The sequence below is a fragment of the Salmo trutta genome, chromosome 20 (genome assembly GCF_901001165.1).
Source record: "Salmo trutta chromosome 20, fSalTru1.1, whole genome shotgun sequence".
Lineage (NCBI taxonomy): Eukaryota > Metazoa > Chordata > Actinopteri > Salmoniformes > Salmonidae > Salmo > Salmo trutta.
In genome coordinates this window covers 19,444,016-19,463,244 of record NC_042976.1, presented here as the reverse complement: position 1 = coordinate 19,463,244, position 19,229 = coordinate 19,444,016, and the positions used below count along the sequence as shown (strand labels likewise).

Genomic DNA, 19,229 nt, shown 5'->3' with positions numbered 1-19,229 from the left:
ACAATGCAGGACATTTTAAACTTGTAGTTTATTTGAGGTTTAAAAATGCTTCTGAAGTTTGTAATTTCCTCTGTGAAATTTCAAACTTGATTTTCCCATTTGAAAAATTTATCAGCCCGACAGAAATGTCCATTATTTATAATCCACATAATTAAAATGTCCTGTTGCTGCAGGATTATTATCCTGTTGTAACAAATTGGCTCAAATTAAGATCATACATCTGTACATTAAACAAAGAAACAATACGAGGGGCCTGCTGTTTCGTTTTGGTTTTAGCACCGCGTCATAATACAATTTCATTTATATAGCGTAGTTTTTATTTAAGGTGGCGTTCAACCAGGACTCTACAATTTAATATATTGTTATTTTCTGTAAGAATTTTCACAGATACAGTAGTTGTGTCAGAAGGCAGCATGCATAGGCCTACTTCATATATTTATTTTTTACCTTTATTTAACTAGACAATGACGGCCTAGGAACAGTGGGTTAACTGCCTTGTTCAGGGGCAGAACGACAGATTTGTACCTTGTCAGCTCGGGGATTCGATCTTGCAACCTTTCTTGCAACCATAGTTGCTGTAGCTAGAGTAGAACACTGATACCTCGTTCCCTTAGCGACTACAATGAACATTACACCTGTTCCACCTTACCTGGCCACTGTTGGCAAAGTCATCCACGGTGAGGGAGAGGTCCAGCCTCAGAGCCAGACCAAAGTCACAGAGGGCACACTCTCTTCTGCTCTTCACTACGATGTTGCTGCTCTTCAGATCGCGGTGCGCCACAGGCACCTTGGGGATCCCACAGGGGGTGGTATCACTGTGAAGGTGGGCCAATCCTTGAGCCACCGACCCAGCCATAGCACAAAGCTCAGCCCAGCTCAACACGTGGCCCGCCAGGAAGTCCTGAAATGGATGGATGGATGAACAAATGAAATATTTTTTCGTGTCAAGTCGCCCTTTAGCCTTTTAAATGCAATTTCTCCAACGTTCACAGAGATCACATTCATGGCAAACACTGCGGATATCGGCTTAAGCGTAAATTACTTTTAGAAGTCAAATGCAATATGCTTGTTGACAACGTCACTTCGATTGGATCCTGGCCTCAATCAACTAAGCAATAACCAAAACAAAACAAAGACCAGTGGTGGAAAAAGTACCCAATTGTCAAACTTGAGTAAAAGTAAAGAAACCTTAATAGAAAATGATTCAAGTAAAAGTCACCCAGTAAAATCCTACTTGAGTAAAAATCTAAAAGTATTTGGTTTTAAATCTACTTAAGTATCAAAAATACATGTAATTGCTAAAATATACTTAAGTATCAAAAGTAAAAGTATAAATAATTTGAAATTCCTTATATTAATCAAACCAGTGTAGTGGAAATTTCAGTACTGAGAGAGACTTGGCCAATTATTCAAACAATCATATTTATTCAACATCAATGAATTATTGCAATAATGAAACCGTTGACCGCACACTAAGTTGTGTTGCCGAGAGCTTAACTGATAATGAAAAAACAGAGATCTTAAATAGGACCTAAATGCTCAGTCAGTAATTTCTACCGTTCCCATAAGCCACCTTGGTCCATCTCCTGGTTATCTGCACGGGATGTTGTTTTACTTCCAACCCGGCTTAGTTTCACAAATGCCAGGAAGATGAGACAATGAGGCATCGTTCTAAACTCTTCCAGGTTATCTTTATCTCGGGTCACACACACCACATCTTGTCTATAGAATGCCAGCTTTTAGATTTTTATCACCAACTTATTGTGAGCTCAAGCTATCCCTAGTAAAAACCCATTTCCTTAACCAGACGCCCAGACTAACTGTAGGAAGCTAGAGTGGACACCATAAAAACTCAGCATTAGCAGGCCAGTCTTACTCTTAGTTAAATATATAACCGTTTACTATTAATATCAAACAAATCAGGTAAGTATGTAATTTTTCCCTGACACCAGACAACACGATTTTCTTGTTTTTTAAATTTACGGATAGCCAGGGGCACACTCCAACACTCACACATAATTTACAAACTAAGCATTTGTGTTTAGTGAGTCCGCCAGATCATAGGCAGGAGGGATGACCAGGCATGTTCTCTTGATAAGTGTGTGAAATGGCCAATTTTTCTGTCCTGCTAAGCATTGAAATTGTAACCAGTACTTTTGGGTGTCAGGGAAAAAATATGGTACATTATTTTCTTTAGGAATGTAGTGGTGTAAAGTAAATGTCAAAAATATTAATAGTAAAGTAAAGTACAGATATCCCAAAAAACAACTTAAGTAGTAGTTTAAGGTATTTTTACTTAAGGACTTTACACCACTGATAAAGATAAACATACCTGCAGATTCCCAAGGCTGTGATAGGCCATGACCAGCCAGTACTGCCTCTGAGGGGAGCCGGAGGGCCCTCGCTCCTCTGCTGTCAGGAATTTAACCACATTGTCGTGCTCCAGGTTGGCGTCAGAGAAGATGGCCCTCTCCTTACTCCAGGACACGTACTCCACAGACGGGAAGATCTTCAAATCAAATATCAAATCAAAATGTATTCAAAGTGTTATATCACATGAAAATCACATCAATAAAGACATCACACACCCTCTGTACGACCAATATAAAATGGTACAGTCCGGCCAACACTCAAAACCCCACTCTGCAGAACAAACCGGGTACGCAAATAATTTATTCCAACCAGCATCAGATTCCTAAACACAGACGGACTATAAACCAACCCCACACTTACAGTATTCATCTACAGTGTATGTCTGCCTGAAGTTTGTCCTTTGATATGTGTTGCACATAAGTGAAGTGTTGTTTGTCCTGTGTTTTTGTGTATGTGTGTGCCAAAGGGCTACAATATGTTGCCAGACAAATTTCCCCTAAATGGACAATAAGGTATTCATTCATTCAGAACACTTTACAGAATAGCAATTTTTTTTAAAGGGGAGAGAGAAAGCAAAGTATGTGTACCGAATTACAACCTACTTCCTACACAGTGTACTACTTTTGACCAGAGCCCAATGGGCCCTGGTCAAAAGCAGTGCGTTATATAGGGAATATGGTGCCATTTAGGGAGAAGGAAAACAAAACAGGGGAGAGGTAAGAACCCTCACCTTCACTGCCACTGTCTCGTACAGAGAACCGGCGGCCTGGTGGTGGAGCTTGGCCCGCCACACCTCAGCGAAGCGACCCTTCCCCACCAAGGCTTCCAGCTGGATAGGCAGCTGCTCCATGTTGTGGTTGAAGTTATAGGCCCGGACAGGCCACATGTCAGAGGTGGTGTCGCCATTGATGGCTGACCGCTTGCCATGGCAGTCCTCACCACCGGTGAAGACGTCCCCACTAAGTCCCTCAGGGATGTCCAAGGCCTGGTGAATTAATGAATTAACTATATTTGTAGTTATGTACCAAGTCGCCTTTAGCAACCCATCCAATAGGGGATTTTAGTTGACAGCTTTTTATAAATTGCTTCCAGTTGGTTATGGTTGTGTCCCAAATAGCACCCTATTCCCTATATAGTGCATTACATTTGACCAGGGACCTATGGGCTCTGGTCAAAAGGAGTGCACTATGTTGTTGGGAATAGGGTGCCAGTTGGGACAAACAATAACCAACTGGAAGCTATTATGTTTTTCAGTGTTCCACCCACCTTGTAGTGTGTGCGTTTGGGAGCCCAGTCTTTGGGCTGCTTGCTGGGCTGTTTGGTACGGTACAGGTAGAAAGCCATGGAAGCAATGATAGCCACTAAGATGGGAGGGACCAGGCTGATCACTACCACTGGGATCACATCTTTACTCTTGAGCTTGGGAAAACCTGAGGACACAGTTAAAAACACAGTGAAGACCACATGGAATCTGATCATAGGTAAGTATACAACATTACTACTACTACATTTTCTAGTATTTCATGTGCCTTCAGAAAGTATTCATACCCCTTGACTTATTCCACATCTTGTTGTTTTACAGCCTGAATTCAAAATTGATTAAATATATATTTTTTCTCTCACCCATCTACACACAATATCCTATAATGACGAAGCGAAAACATATTTTTTTAAATTAGTGCAGATTTATTGAAAATTAAATGCAGAAATATCTCATTTACATAAGTATTCACACCCCTTTGCTATGACACTCAAAATTGAGCTCAGGTCCATCCAATTTCCTATGATCTTCCTTGAGATGTCACAACAACTTGATTGGAGTCCACCTGTGGCCAATTAAATTGTTTGGACATGATTTAGAAAACAACACACCTGTCTATTTAGGGTCCCACAGTTGACAGTGTATGTCAAAGCAGAAACTATACCATGAAGTCCAAGGAACAGTCTGTAGATCTCCGAGTTAGGATTGTGATGAGGTATATATCTGGGGAAGGGTATAAAACAAGTTTAATAATAGTGAAGTTTCCAAAAGCACAATGGTCTCCATCATTGGGAAATGGGAAAAAAATATTTAACTACCCACTCTGCATAGAGCTGGCCGTCTGACCAAACTGAGCAACCATGCAAGAAGGACCTTGGTCAAAGAGGTGACCAAGAACCCAATGACCACTCTGACAGAACGACAGAGTTCCTTAGCTGATATGACAGAACCTGCCAGGAGGACAACAGTCTATACAGCACTTCACCAATCTTGGCTTTATGGGAGAGTGGCCAGACGGAATCCACTCCTGAGAAAAAGGCACATGACAGTATGCCTGGAGTTTGCAAAAAGGCACGTGAAAGACTCATTCTGTGGTCTGATGAGACAAATGTAACTCTTTGGCCTGAATGCAAAGAGCTATGTCTGGAGAAAGCCAGACACAGCTCATCACCTGTCTAACACCATCCCTACCGTGAAGCATGGTGGTGGCAGCATCATGCTATGGGGATGCTTTTCAGGGACACTGATAAGGATGAGGGAACAATGAATGGAGCCAAATACAGGCAACTCCTGTAGCTCAGTTGGTAGAGCATGGTGTTTGCAACACCAGGGTTGTGGGTTCGATTCCCACGGGGGGCCAGCACAGGAAAAAAAAAAAAATGTATGAAATTGTATGAAATGTACGCATTCACTACTGTAAGTCGCTCTGGATAAGAGCGTCTGCTAAATGACTAAAATGTAAATGTAAAATGATGAGAACCTGCTTCAGAATGCAAACGACCTTAGACTGGAGCGAAGATTTACGTTCAAACAGGACAATGACCCCAAGCATACAGCCAAAGCAATGCTGGAATGGCTTTGGAACAAGAATGGTAAAGTCCATGAGTGGTCCAGCCAAAGCCCAAACTTGAATGCCATTGAAAATCTGTGGAAATACTTGAAGATTTCTGTTCACTGCTGCTCCCCATCTAATTTAAAAGAGCTCCAGAAAATCTTCAAGGAAGATTGGGAGAAAATCCTCAAATCCAGATGTGCAAAGCTGATACACAAGATGGCTCAAAGCTAGAATCACCACCAAAGTGCTTCTACATTGTATTGACTCAGGGGTGTGAATACTTACAGTACCAGTCAAAAGTTTGGACACACTTACTCATTCAAGGGTTTCTCTTTATTTGGACTATTTTCTACATTGTAGAATAATATTGGAGACATCAAAACTATGAACTAACACATATGGAATCATGTAGTAACCAAAAAAGTGTTAGACAAATTAAAATATATTTTAGATTTTAGATTCTTCAAAAAAGCCACCCTTTGCCTTGATGACAGCTTCGCACACTCTTGGCATTCTCTCAAACAGCTTCATGAGGTAGTCACCTGGAATGCATTTCAGTTAACAGGTGTGCCTTGTTAAACGTTAATTTGTGGGTCATTGTCCTGTTGAAAAACAAATTATAGTCCCACTAAGCGCAAACCACAAGGGGTGGCATATTGCTGCAGAATGCTGTGATAGCCATGCTGGTTAAGTGTGCCGTAAATTCTAAATAAATCACAGACAGTGTCACCAGCAAGGCACCCACACACCATCACACCTCCTCTTCCATGCTTCACGGTGTGAACCACACATGTGGAGATCATCCGTTCACCTACTTTGCATCTCACAAAGACACAGCGGTTGGAACCAAAAATCTGAAATTTGGACTCATCAAACCAAGGGACAGATCTACACTGGTCCTTTGCTTGTGTTACTTGGCCCAAGGAAGTCTCATTATTATTGGTGTCCTATAGAAGTGGTTTCTTTGCAGCAATTTGACCAAAAAGGCCTGATTCACGCAGTCTCTTCTGAACAGTTGATGTTGAGATGTGTCTGTAACTTGAACTCTCTGAAGCATTTATTTGGGCTGCAATTTCTGAGGCTTGTAACTCTAATGAATTTATCCTCTGCAGCAGAGGTAACTCTGGGTCTTCCTTTCCTGTGGTGGTCCTCATGAGAGCCAGTTTCATCATAGCACTTGGTGGTTTTTGCGACTGCGCCTGAAGAAACATTCCAAAGTTCTTGACACTTTACGGATTGACTGACCTTCATGTTTTAAAGTAATGATGGACTGTCAGTTCTCTTTGCTTATTTGAGATGTTCTTGCCATAATATTGTCTTTGTCTCTGTGATTATTGTCTTATTTCACTGTAGAGCACCTAGCCCTGCCCAATATGCCGTAGATATCCCTTTTGTTCCACCCCCCCATACATGCGGTGACCTCACCTGGCTTAACTGGTGCCCCTATTCTTTCATCTATTCTTCCATGCCCAGAAATCTGCTCCTTTTACTCTCTGTTCCGAACGCACTAGACGACCAGCTCTTATAGCCTTTAGCCATAACCTTACCCTACTCCTCCTCTGTTCCTCTGGTGATGTAAAGGTTATTCCAGGCCCTGCAGCGCCTATCTCCACTCCCATTCCTCAGGCGCTCTCATTTGTTGACTTCTGTAAGCATAAAAGCCTTGGTTTCATGCATGTTAACATTAGAAACCTCCCTAAATTTGTTTTATTCACTGCTTTAGCACACATTGCCAAACCGGATGTCCTAGCCGTGTCTGAATCCTGACTTAGGAAGGCCACCAAAAATCGTAGAAATTTCCAACTATAACATTTTCCGACAAGATAGAACTGCCAAAGGGGGCGTTGCAAAGGGGGAGTTGCAATCTACTGCAGAGATAGCCTGCAGAGTTCTGTCATACTATCCCAAACAATTCGAGCTTCTACTTTTAAAAATCCACCTTTCCAGAAACAAGTCTCTCACTGTTGCCGCTTGTTATAGAACCCCTTCAGCCCCCAGCTGTGCCCTGGACACCATATGTGAATTGATTGCCCCCCATCTATCTTCAGAGTTCATACTGTTAGGTGACTTAAACTGGGACATGCTTAACACCCCGGCCGTCCTACAATCTAAACTAGATACCCTCAATCTCACACAAATGATCAAGGAACCTACCAGGTACAACCCTAAATCCGTAACCATGGGCACACTCATAGATATCATCCTGACCAACTTGCCCACCAAATACACCTCTGCTGTCTTCAACCAGGATCTCAGCAACCACTGCCTCATTGCCTGCGTGTGTAATGGGTCCGCGGTCAAACGACCACACCTCATCACAGTCAAACGCTCCCTAAAACACTACAGTGCGCAGGCCTTTCTAATCGACCTGGCCCGGGTATCCTTGAAGGATATTGACCTCATCCCGTCAGTAGGGGATGCCTGGTTGCTCTTTAAAGTGCTTTCCTCACCATCTTAAATAAGCATGACCCGTTCAAAAAATGTAGAACTAAGAACAGATATAGCCCTTGGTTCACCCCAGACTTAACAACCCTTGACCAGCACAAAAACATCCTGTGGCGTTCTGCATTAGCATCGAATAGCCCCCGCGATATGCAACGTTTCAGGGAAGTCAGGAACCAATATACTCAGTAAATTAGGAAAGCTAAGGCTAGCTTTTTCAAACAGAAATTTGCATCCTGTAGCACTAATTCCAAAGAGTTTTGGGACACTGTAAAGTCCATGGAGAATAAGAGCACCTCCTCTCAGCTGCCCACTGCACTGAGGCTAGGTAACACTGTCACCACCGATAAATCTATGATAATCGATAATTTCAATAAGCATTTTTCTACGGCTGGCCATGCTTTCCACCTGTCTACCCCTACCCCGGCCAACATTTCAGCACCCCCTGCAGAAACTTACCCAAGCCCCCCCCCCCCCCCCCCCCGGTTCTCCTTCACCCAAATCCAGACAGCTGATGTTCTGAAAGAGCTGCAAAATCTGGATCCCTACAAATCAGCTGGGCTAGACAATCTGGACCCTCTCTTTCTAAAATGATCCGCCAAAATTGTTGCAACCCCTATTACCAGCCTGTTCAACCTCTCTTTCGCATTGTCTGAGATCCCCAAAGATTGGAAAGCTGCCGCGGTCATCCCCCTCTTCAGAGGGGGAGACACTCTAGACCCAAACTGTTATAGACCTATATCCATCCTACCCTGTCTTTCTAAAATCTTCGAAAGCCAAATTAACAAACAGATCACCGAACATTTCGAATCCCACAGTACCTTCTCCACTATGCAATCTGGTTTCCGAGCTGGTCATGGGTGCACCTCCGCCACGCTCAAGGCCCTAAACAATATCATAACCGCCATCGATAGAAGACAATACTGTGCAGCCGTCTTCATCGACCTGGCCAAGGCCTTCGACTCTGTCAATCACCGCATTCTTATCGTCAGATTCAATAGCCTTGGCTTCTCAAATGACTCCCTCGCCTGGTTCACCAACTACTTCTCAGATAGAGTTCAGTGTGTCAAATCGGAGGGCCTGTCGTCCGGACCTCTGGCGGTCTCTATGGGGTGCCTTCTTTGGACAACAAACCTCCAAATGAGCTTCAATGCCATACAACTATCCTTCTGTGGCCTCCAACTGCTTTTAAATGCTAGTAAAACTAAATGCATGCTCTTTAACCGATTGCTGCCCCCACCCGCCTGCCCGACTAGCATCACTACTCTGGACGGTTCTGACTCAGAATATGTGGACAACTACAAATACCTAGGTTTCTGGTTAGACTGTAAACTCTCCTTCTAGACTCACATTAAGCATCTCCAATCCAAAATTAAATCCAAAATCGGCTTCCTATTTCACAGCAAAGCCTCCTTCACTCATTCTTCCTAACATACCCTCGTAAAACTGACTATCCTACCTATCCTCGACTTCAGCGATGTCGTTTACAAAATAGCCTCCAACACTCTACTCAGCAAACTGGATGTTGTCTATCACAGTGCCATCCGTTTTGTCACCAAAGCCCCATATACTACCCACCGCTGCGACCTGTATGCTCTCGTTGGCTGGCCCTCACTACATATTCGTCGCCAAACCCAAGTCTTTGCTAGCTAAAGCCCCACCTTATCTCAGCTCACAGGTAACCATAGCAACACCCACCCGTAGCATGCGCTCCAGCAGGTATATTTCACTGGTCATCCCCAAAGCCAACACTTCCTTTGGCCACCTTTCCTTCCAGTTCTCTGCTGCCAAGTCTTATATCTTATATCTCCCTCTCTAACTTTAAGCATCAGCTGTCAGAGCAGCTTACCAATCACTGTACCTGTACACAGCCCATCTGTAAATAGCACACCCTACTACCTCATCCCCATATTGTTATTTATCCTCTTGCTCTTTTGCACCGCAGTATCTCTACTTGCACATCATCATCTGCACGTTTATCACTCCAGTGTTAATGCTAAATTGTAATTATTTCGCCTCTATGGCCTATGTATTGCCTTACCTCCCTACTCTTCTACATTTGCACACAACTGTACATAGATTTTTCTATTGTGTATTTGACTGTGCATTTGTTTATGTGTAACTCTGTGTTGTTGTTTTTGTCGCACTGCTTGCTTTATCTTGGCCAGGTCGCAGTTGTAAATGAGAACTTGTTCTCAGCTGGATTCCTGGTTAAATAAAGGTGAAGTAAAAAAAATATAAATATGGACTTGGTCTTTTACCAAATAGGGCTATCTTCTGCATACCAGCCCTACTTTGTCACAACCCAAATGATTGGCTCAAACGCATTAAGAAGGAAAGAAATTCCACAAATTAACTTTTAACACGGCACACCTGTTAATTGAAATGCATTCCAGGTGGCTACCTCATGAAGCTGGTTGAGAGAATGCCAAGAGTGTGCAAAGCTGTCATCAAGGCAAAGTGTGGCTACTTTGAAGAATCTCAAATATAAAATATATTTTGATTTGTTTAACACTTTTTTGGTTATACATGATTTCATATGTGTTAGTTCATAGTTTTGATGTCTCGCTATTATTCTACAATGTACAAAATAGTAAAAATAAAGAAAAACCCTTGAATGAGTAGGTGTGTCCAAACGTTTGACTGGTACTGTATGTGAAAAATATATTTCTATATTTAATTTTCAACAAATTTGCAAACATTTCTAAAAACATGTTTTCACTTTGTCATTATGGCGAATTGTGTGTAGATGGGTGAAAAAATTATCCTATTTAATCCATTTTGAATTCAGGCTGTAACAAAATGTGGAATAAGTCAAAGGGGTATGAATACTTTCTGAAGGCACTGTACATTATACATGTTTCTCCTCTTTCTATTTTTAAAGACTAAATTGTAAATAATCCTAATTAATCATCAAATACTTACATAATCATTATAAAATATTTTTCAATGTAAAAAATGTCTGGTTGCACCATGTACACCACGCCTGGTTCCAGGGTAAAAAAAAAGTGCTTCTTACCATTGGAGCCCTTGTCGAATATGAGCTTATCGTTGCACTCATGATCTCCCAGGCAGCCACAGACGAACAGGACCCCGTCCTCAGAAGGATGAGGAGCCATCACACACTCGTTGGAGGAGTAGTTGGACAACATGATGTTCTCCAGAGGCTGCTGGGGCTGGTGGCATAACGTCTTCACACTCATACTCTGGTTGTCCTTCCGCCTGGGTCACATGGAAACCCACAAACACAGGCAAACAGGCAGGCAAGCAGGCAGAGAGGCAGGCAGGCGAGCAGGCAGACGTACACATACGTGTGCAGGCGCACACATACTCGCAGGCACACACACACACACACACAAGTTATTTATCAAACTAGTAAACGGAAATGGCTGAACTATTTTAGAATAGGAAAATGTCTGGGAAGTTGCCTTTTTACTTTTGTGGTTTTGGGTGGAATTGTTATGCATGATTTGTTTGAGTGGACTGGAAGTTTTTATTTTACAAATGGTCAATCCAATCTGCTTTGTATCCTGCCTGCCAACAACACCAGTCTCAATAACACCAGTCTCTTTCAATCCGTATGCATCCCAAATGGCACCATATTCTCTATGTAGTGCCATTGGAGCAGCCAATAGACTTTACAGAAACAACCACCCTGGGCTAGGAGGGGCTATGAGGGCAGGAACTAAGACCAAGTATGCGTACCCTAAAACATGAACTACTTTTGACCAGGGCCCATAGGAAACTATTTCTTTATTACTGTAGAGGTTTGACCACCAGGTTCCAGCATACCAGACTGAGAGTAACAATCAAATAGAGACACAATTGACTTTGTCCTCTTCATTGCAAACATAGGAAAGCAAACTGGGTGGTTTGAATGCTGATTGGCTGACAGGCGTGGTATATCAGACCGTATATCACAGGTATGACAAAAAATGTATTTTTACTGCTCCAATTACGTTGGTAACCCGTTTATAATAGCAATAAGGCACCTCGGGTGTTTGTGGTATATGACCAATATATCACTGCGAAGGGCTGTATGTAGGCACTCCACGTTGCATCGTGCATAAGAACAGCCCTTAGCTGTGGTATATTGGCCATATACCACACCTCCTCAGGCCTTATTGTGTAAATATACTGTACCTTGTTAGGGAAGCTATATATATTTTATTTTTTTACTTAACTAGGCAAGTCAGTTAAGAACAAATTCTTATTTACAATGACAGCCTACCGGGAAACAGTGGGTTAACTGCCGTGTTCAGGGGGAGAACAACAAACGTTTACCTTGTCAGCTCAGGGATTCGACCCAGCAACCTTTCGGTTACTGGCCCAACACTCTAACCACTAGGCTACCTGCCACCCTTATAAGCTAAACCAGATTAACATTACTAGTTGTTGTATGTATATCTGTATGTGTTTGTTCATAACGTTCTTGCTGCTTTTAATGTGAGAGGCTCATTCTTTATATAGCCTATTTCAAATAAACTTGAATTTGGGAAACCTGCACACTTACCATATAGCAACGCAGATCTCTTCACTCAGATTACAGAAGGAGGAGAGGGAGCAGTTGGTGTAACACACACTGTCCTCACAGATAGGGCTGGAGTAGTCACACCACTTACACAGGCTGGTCTTGATGTGTGTGAAGGAGAGGATGGGAAGGCCTGTGGAATACACATACATGCACGCATGTAAGCGCGTACACATGCGCAGGCAAGCACATACACACATGCACAATAATCAGAGGAAAGCAGATCTGGCTCTGTATAGAATGGCTGGCACAGAACAGAACCATAGTGCCAGGCTATACAACTTTACATGGCTCTGTGACAATAAACCAAGGCTAAACAGGTTATCACAACATTCTTTAGAAGACAAAGTTCACTTTCAAATCAAGTTTTGATATATCTCCAAAACCATATCGTTATCACACCGATCTGCCAAATGTTCTGCTGTTTAGAGCACACACTTTTTTATTGTGACAAGCCACATCAGATAGGTTGCAGGCACAGCCCTGGAGTGCGTCCCAAATGGCACCCTATTCTCTGGATAATGCACCACTTTTGACCACAGACCTATGGGTCCTGATCAAAACCTGACAAAAGTAGTGCACTATAAAGGGAATAGTATTCAATTTGGGACGCACTACTGGTTTATCTAGATAAGGAAAGGGCTGGGATAGGATATCCATAATGTGTGAAGGTCTGCAGACATTGGCCCAATTTTACTCTGTGCCTCATCCTGTAGGCGTTTGAGGGTGCTTCCAAACCAAATTGCATGACACTGAAATGCATGATTTTATTCCCCACCAGCAGTGGGTCTAACATGAACAGCCAGAGTAGAGCATTCCCATTCTTCTGCCATAACGGTCCAGACCTCTTGGTAGAGACAATTGTATGCATATATACAGGGAAGCTTTAATAGTAACTGGTTGTTATTCAAAATACTTGTTTTATTATAAATTTTAGCTTATGTGCAAAGGGGGGGCAAGTTTGAAGCTCGGCCCCTTTGTGTCTTATGGGTAATCCAACCGCTTTGCTGCATGCTTACAGCCGGGAGGCCCAGGGATGTTGGCTGCATTTATTTGGTTTTCAGTTTCAGCCTCAAGACTCAACTAACTCTCCCTGGTTCCCCATCAGCTTACCCATAGAAATAGAATCACTACGACGGCATCCCTATACAAGTTGGTCTGAAATGGGTAGATCGTAATTGGTAGGATCTGTGATTATATTTTTATAACTACACTGGCTATACTCACCACACAAAAAAACAACAACACAGTGGAAGAGCTGAAAGGTTAATGTTTCTAAAAAGATCAAGTACATACTGTAATACATGTATATTTACCCTCTCAAATAATGTGGGTTTTGAGGAAAAATCTAAGAAAGTTGCTTGGTCTTTAAATCGAATCAGTTCTGTATAAATGTAATGTAGTCTAAGCTCAGTAGGTTCAAATGTTTATTGAATTCTGTCTGGATCTTGTTTTTAGAAGACATGTTCAAGACATCACCAGAACATGCAACATCCTCTACATTATGTGTTGATGGTGATGTTGCTATTGTTCAAGTTAGTTTGCCTAATATGGGTAAATAAAACAAGAAAACTCCCAAATCTCTTATTTTTCTCATCTGCACTCTCATTCCTTTTCTCCTTTTGGACAGAGAACCGTCCTGGTGTCGTTGTAAAGTCCATGTTTGTGCAAAGTTATCTTTACATTAGAAAAATCTTAGTTCAAACAGTATACTCTACTATATGGTTTTACTATATAAGTGACAGACTTGCTGAGCCCCACATCGAGCACAGTAACCAAACCAGGCCACTAGTTGGCTTGTTCCACACCAACCAATCTCCCCATTATTAATGCAGCATGCTGAAATCCCACTCCACAGGACTCAAAAGGAAAGCATTTCCTGATTAAATAGACAAGAGCACAATTAAATTACCTAGGCGTACTGCGCGTATATCCCTTTGAGCGATCCCGCCTAATCTTAAACAATAAATAGGGGCGGCAGGCCATCTAGACTTGGTTTCCTCTATCGTAATCTCTCCTCTTTCACCCCAGCTGCCACACTAACCCTGATTCAGATGACCATCCTACCCATGCAAGATTACGGACATAATTTATTGATCAGCAGATAAGGGTGCTCTCGAGCGGCTAGATGTTCTTTACCATTCGGCCATTAGATTTGCCACCAATGGTCTTTATAGGACACATCACTGCACTCTATACTCCTCTGTAAACTGGTCGTCTCTGTATATCTGTCGCAAGACTCACTGGTTGATGCTTATTTATAAAACCCTCTTAGGCCTCACTCCCCCCTATCTGAGATCTCTACTGCAGCCCTCATCCTCCACATACAACACCCGTTCTGCCAGTCACATTCTGTTAAAGGTCCCCAAAGCACACACATCTCTGGGTCGCTCGTCTTTTCAGTTTGCTGCAGCTAGCGACTGGAACATGCTGCAACACTCAAACTGGACAGTTTAATCTCAATCTCTTCATTTAAAGACTCAATCATGGACACTCTTGTGGCTGCTTTGTGTGATGTATTGTTGTCTCTACCATCTTGCCCTTTGTGCTGTTGTCTGTGGCTAATAATGTTTGTACCATGTTTTGTGCTGCTACCATGTTGTTGTTATGTTGTGTTGCTACCATGCAGTGTTGTCATGTGTTGCTGCCTTGCTTTGTCGTTGTCTTATGTCTCTCTTTATGTAATGTTGTGTTGTCCCTCTTGTTGTGATGTGTGTTTTGTCCTATATTTATATTGTATTTATTTAGTATTTTTAATCCCAAGCCCCCGTCCCCGCAGGAGGCCTTTAACTTTTGGTAGGCCATCATTGTAAATAAGAATTTGTTCTTAACTGACTTGCCTAGTTAAATAAAGGTTAAATAAATAAATAAAACATTTTGTGGTTAAGAGCGTTGGGCCAGTAACCGAAAGGTCGTTGGTTCAAATCCCCAAGCCGACTAGGTGAAAAATCTGTTGACAAGCCCTTGAGCAAGGCACTTAACCCTGATTGCTCCTGTAAGTCGCTCTGGATAAGAGCGTCTGCTAAATGAAAAAAGAAATGTTTTAAGAAATGTAAGTGGCTTCGGGATAAGTCTTTGAATATCCTTGAGTGGCTCAGCCAGAGCCCGGACTTGAACCCGATCGAACATCATTGAACATCCAACCTGACAGAGCTTGAGAGGATTTTCAGAGAAGAATGGGAGAAACTCCCCAGTTATGCCAAGCTTGTAGCATCATACCCAAGAAGACTCAAGGCTGTAATCACTGCCAAAGGTGCTTCAGCAAAGTACTGTGCAAAGGATCTGAATACTTAAGTAAAAAATATACACAACCATTCAAAAGTTTGGGGTCACTTAGAAATGTCCTTGTTTTTGAAAGAAAAGCAAAATTTTTTGTCCATTAAAATAATATCAAATTGATCAGAAATACAGTGTAGACATTGTTAATATTGTTAATGACTATTGTAGCTGGAAACGGCTGATTTTTAATTTTTAATGGAATATCTACATAGGCGTACAGAGGCCCATTATTAGCAACTACCACTCCTGTGTTCCAATGGCACGTTGTGTTAGCTAATCCAAGTTTAGCATTTTAAAAGGCAAATTTTTTTATTTTATTTTACCGTTATTTTACCAGGTAAGTTGACTGAGAACACATTCTCATTTACAGCAACGACCTGGGGAATAGTCACAGGGGAGATGAGGGGGGATGATGAGCCAATTGTAAACTGGGGATGATTAGACGGCCCTGATGGTATGAGGGCCAGATTGGGATTAATTAATCATTAGAAAACCCTTTTGCAATTATGTTAGCACAGCTGAAAACGGTTGTGCCGATTAAAGAAGGAATAAACTGGCCTTCTTTAGACTAGTTGAGTATCTGGAGCATCCGCATTTATGGGTTTGATTACAGGCTCAAAATGGCCAGAAACGAAGTACTTTCTTCTGAAACTCGTCAGTCTAATCTTGTTCTGAGATATGAAGGCTATTCCATGCGAGAAATTGCCAAGAAACTGAAGATCTCCTACAACGCTGTGTACTACTCCCTTCACAGAACAGCGCAAACTGTCTCTAACCAGAATAGAAAGAGGAGTGGGAGGCCCCAGTGCACAAATGAGCAAGAGGACAAGTACATTAGGGTGTCTAGTTTGAGAAACAAACGCCTCACAAGTCCTCAACTGGCAGCTTCATTAAATAGTACCCGCAAAACACCAGTCTCAATGTCAACAGTGAAGAGGCGACTGCAGGATGATGGCCTTCTAGGCAGAGTTGCAAAGAAAAAGCCATATCTCAGACTGGCCAATAAAAAGAAAAGATTAAGATGGGCAAAAGAACACTGGACAGAGGAACTCTGCCTAGAAGGCCAGAATAAGGCTGTAACGTAACAAAAAAGTAAAAGTGTCTGAATACTTTCCTAGTCAAAGGATGAGAATAAGCCACTAAACTAAGAGGAGTGGCCAGAGGTAAAATTGGGGGCATAGTATTCTCTCTTGTTATAGCTACAGGCTATTTTCTCATACTCAACAATGAAAAGCCACTGTATCTGTTGTGAATCGGTTGAATCGTTCTTTGCTCCTCCATGAGTGCAATGCCACCCTTGCCAACCAAAGTAGAAACAGATTTTTGTCCTAAATGACACCCTTTTCACTATGTAGTGCACTGCTTTTGAACAGGGTGTATGGGGCTCTGGTCAAATGTTATGCACTATATACGGAATAGGGTGCCATTTGGGACACGTACAGAGGCTAACAGAACACACAGGGATCAGTTTGTGTCCCCAGTGGCCATCGCAAGCTGGGCACATAGAGAAGGAGGAGGGGGTAGGAGGAGAAGAAGGGGGATTGTTGCATCTTATTTTTGCCTGCTTATGTCATCACAATCTTGTCATTGTGGGCTGATGTGGGATGATGGAAGGTCAGGCTAGAGAACACAACACAAAGCTCATCATGTCATGGCACTCATTGTGCTCTGTGTCACTTTGCTCCCTCCATATCACTGAATATCACTTGTAAGTAGTAAGTATGCAACTTATGTCCCCAAGAAGGCAAACCCTGAAAATAGGTAATGTGAGAAGATACATCATTCACAAGAAGACTTGCTCAACTCTTACTAAGTTCTGTATCATGAATATCAATGAGTTTTAAGTTGGTTCTATAACCCAGGAGTAATCTTCATAACATGCCAGAAGTACACCATTACCTCTATAGTACTTACAGTAGCCTACATGACCTCCGAACACCTTCTCAACATCTTGTCACTTTGATTTCTCAATATCACTTGTAAGCAGTAAGTGTGAAACTTTTTAAGTCCTCAAAAGGACACACTGAAAATGGGTCAAGTGAGGAGTTTCCCCACTACTTCTACAGTAACAATGCCTATAGAGTGTACTTGAGCTACAAACTCCTCCTCAATCTATATCAGTGCTTCCAATGTTGTATTCCCTGACGAGAAGTGCCCCTGTTTGCATGCAGCAGGGATAATTGAGTCTCAGAATCAATTTCCTGTTTGTACATTTTCATTGCAGATGGCAGCAGTAACATTCTTTTGATGTGGCCGCATCACATCACAGTTCTATTGTATCGTTTCACTATCACAACTACTGAGACCGGGGCTAACAAACGTGTCACAGTTACATTGATGTAGTGATCAAGCCATGTTTGTTAATTTGTATGTCCTTAAATAAAATAACCCTAATGTTTGTGAGTTGTTGTTGTAGCTTATTGACTTCATATTCAAATAAAATCTGAAATTATTGTGGGAAATTGTTTGAGACAAATGTTAGTTAGTTTAGTTTACTTCAGATTATGTTAATATTAGCAAAACGTTGAACACCGAAGTAAACTATACATGATTTCAAGTGAAATTATATTAAACATTCAAAGTCAAACAGACAGCTAAAGGACTGTCAAAGTGACATAAATGTTTTTCACCAGATTGGATGACTTGGATCATGGTTTTACAATGCAGTCATTTCAATTTGATTATGTGCCTCCAGAGGTTCCGAGGACTATTCCTGTTGATTTAGTTTAGCTGACTGCCAGGTCATCCTTTAGTTGGACAGTACCTGCTAAAGCACATATAAATTATATGTTACATGTTGTTAAACTACTGGTTTAATGAATCGCATAGCTAAGGTAAATACAGAAATAGATTTAAACAAATTAACAAAGGGAAAGGAAGAAATAATATATAACGTGACAGTGTATTTTCATTAAGTCCGCTATTCCATCACATATCTGACATTGAGAAAATAACACCTATGTCACTTTTCCACTGAAGAAACGTATTCTTGTCGTATTTCAGAAATAGAGTAATTTTGAGAGTCTGTTTTACACGGCCAGAACCTCCTTTGAATAAACATTTGATCCTCACCCCCCTTCACAACTTCACGAAATTGAAGAAACAATGGACACTGAACACTTAAAAGTGAATACGGAGTGAGTAGCGAATAGAAAAATACTTACAGAAAGACAGAAGAACAATATTCACTGCCGAGAATCTCCAGCACCCCATAATCTTAACATAAAAATGCAAACCCGGTCAAAACGTCGTGGTCGAACTGTGTCTTTCTATGTATTTGAGAATGTGAGTAGTGGGCTTATTGAAGCTGTATTCAGTGAAACAACTGGTTGGGCTTGGGGCTTTTGGCTGGAGTCCGGTGTAGGCAGATCCAGATGTTTTTCATCCAGCTGTGTTAAGGGACCCGCCCAGGAATTGAACTTGATAAATATCGGATCCAAAATCTGTAGAATGTGTGGTGACAGGGTGAACTGGGATGTGTAGTAGGATAATAGAAATAAGAATCCTAATACTAATAATAACAATAATAGCTCAGAACGATCCTTCTTGAAAATTGAGGGTGCATATGCCTTTGTGTTTAGATGTTGTAGGCTTTAGCCTAGTATTTATATCTGCCATGTGTGTTTGCTGTGTTTCATTTATTGTGCAACGTTAGGCTATTTATTGTCTCACAACCGAAGTTTATTCCGGGAAAAAGTTATTCTATTCTATTCACTTTGAGCTAGCAATAACAGCCTAATTTACACGTTCACTGTGCATTATAATGCAACATATTGTTATTTTGGTAA

At 41.7% G+C, this 19,229-nt stretch overlaps 1 protein-coding gene across 1 annotated transcript in view; it reads right to left on the bottom strand.

Annotated features, from left to right (window-relative positions):
* LOC115155646 (TGF-beta receptor type-2) overlaps nucleotides 1-18,876 on the bottom strand; it is a 21,777-nt gene extending 2,901 nt beyond the window's left edge. Inside the window, exons 1-7 of the mRNA XM_029702485.1 lie at nucleotides 18,606-18,876; nucleotides 12,145-12,295; nucleotides 10,651-10,853; nucleotides 3,640-3,803; nucleotides 3,104-3,358; nucleotides 2,333-2,509; nucleotides 650-901 (exon numbers count right to left, since the gene is read on the bottom strand). Of these exons, the coding sequence (XP_029558345.1) occupies nucleotides 650-901; nucleotides 2,333-2,509; nucleotides 3,104-3,358; nucleotides 3,640-3,803; nucleotides 10,651-10,853; nucleotides 12,145-12,295; nucleotides 18,606-18,654 (1,251 nt within the window). The 5' untranslated portion in view covers nucleotides 18,655-18,876. The remainder of the gene's footprint in view (nucleotides 1-649; nucleotides 902-2,332; nucleotides 2,510-3,103; nucleotides 3,359-3,639; nucleotides 3,804-10,650; nucleotides 10,854-12,144; nucleotides 12,296-18,605) is intronic.
* Between the last annotated feature and the right edge of the window lie 353 nt (nucleotides 18,877-19,229).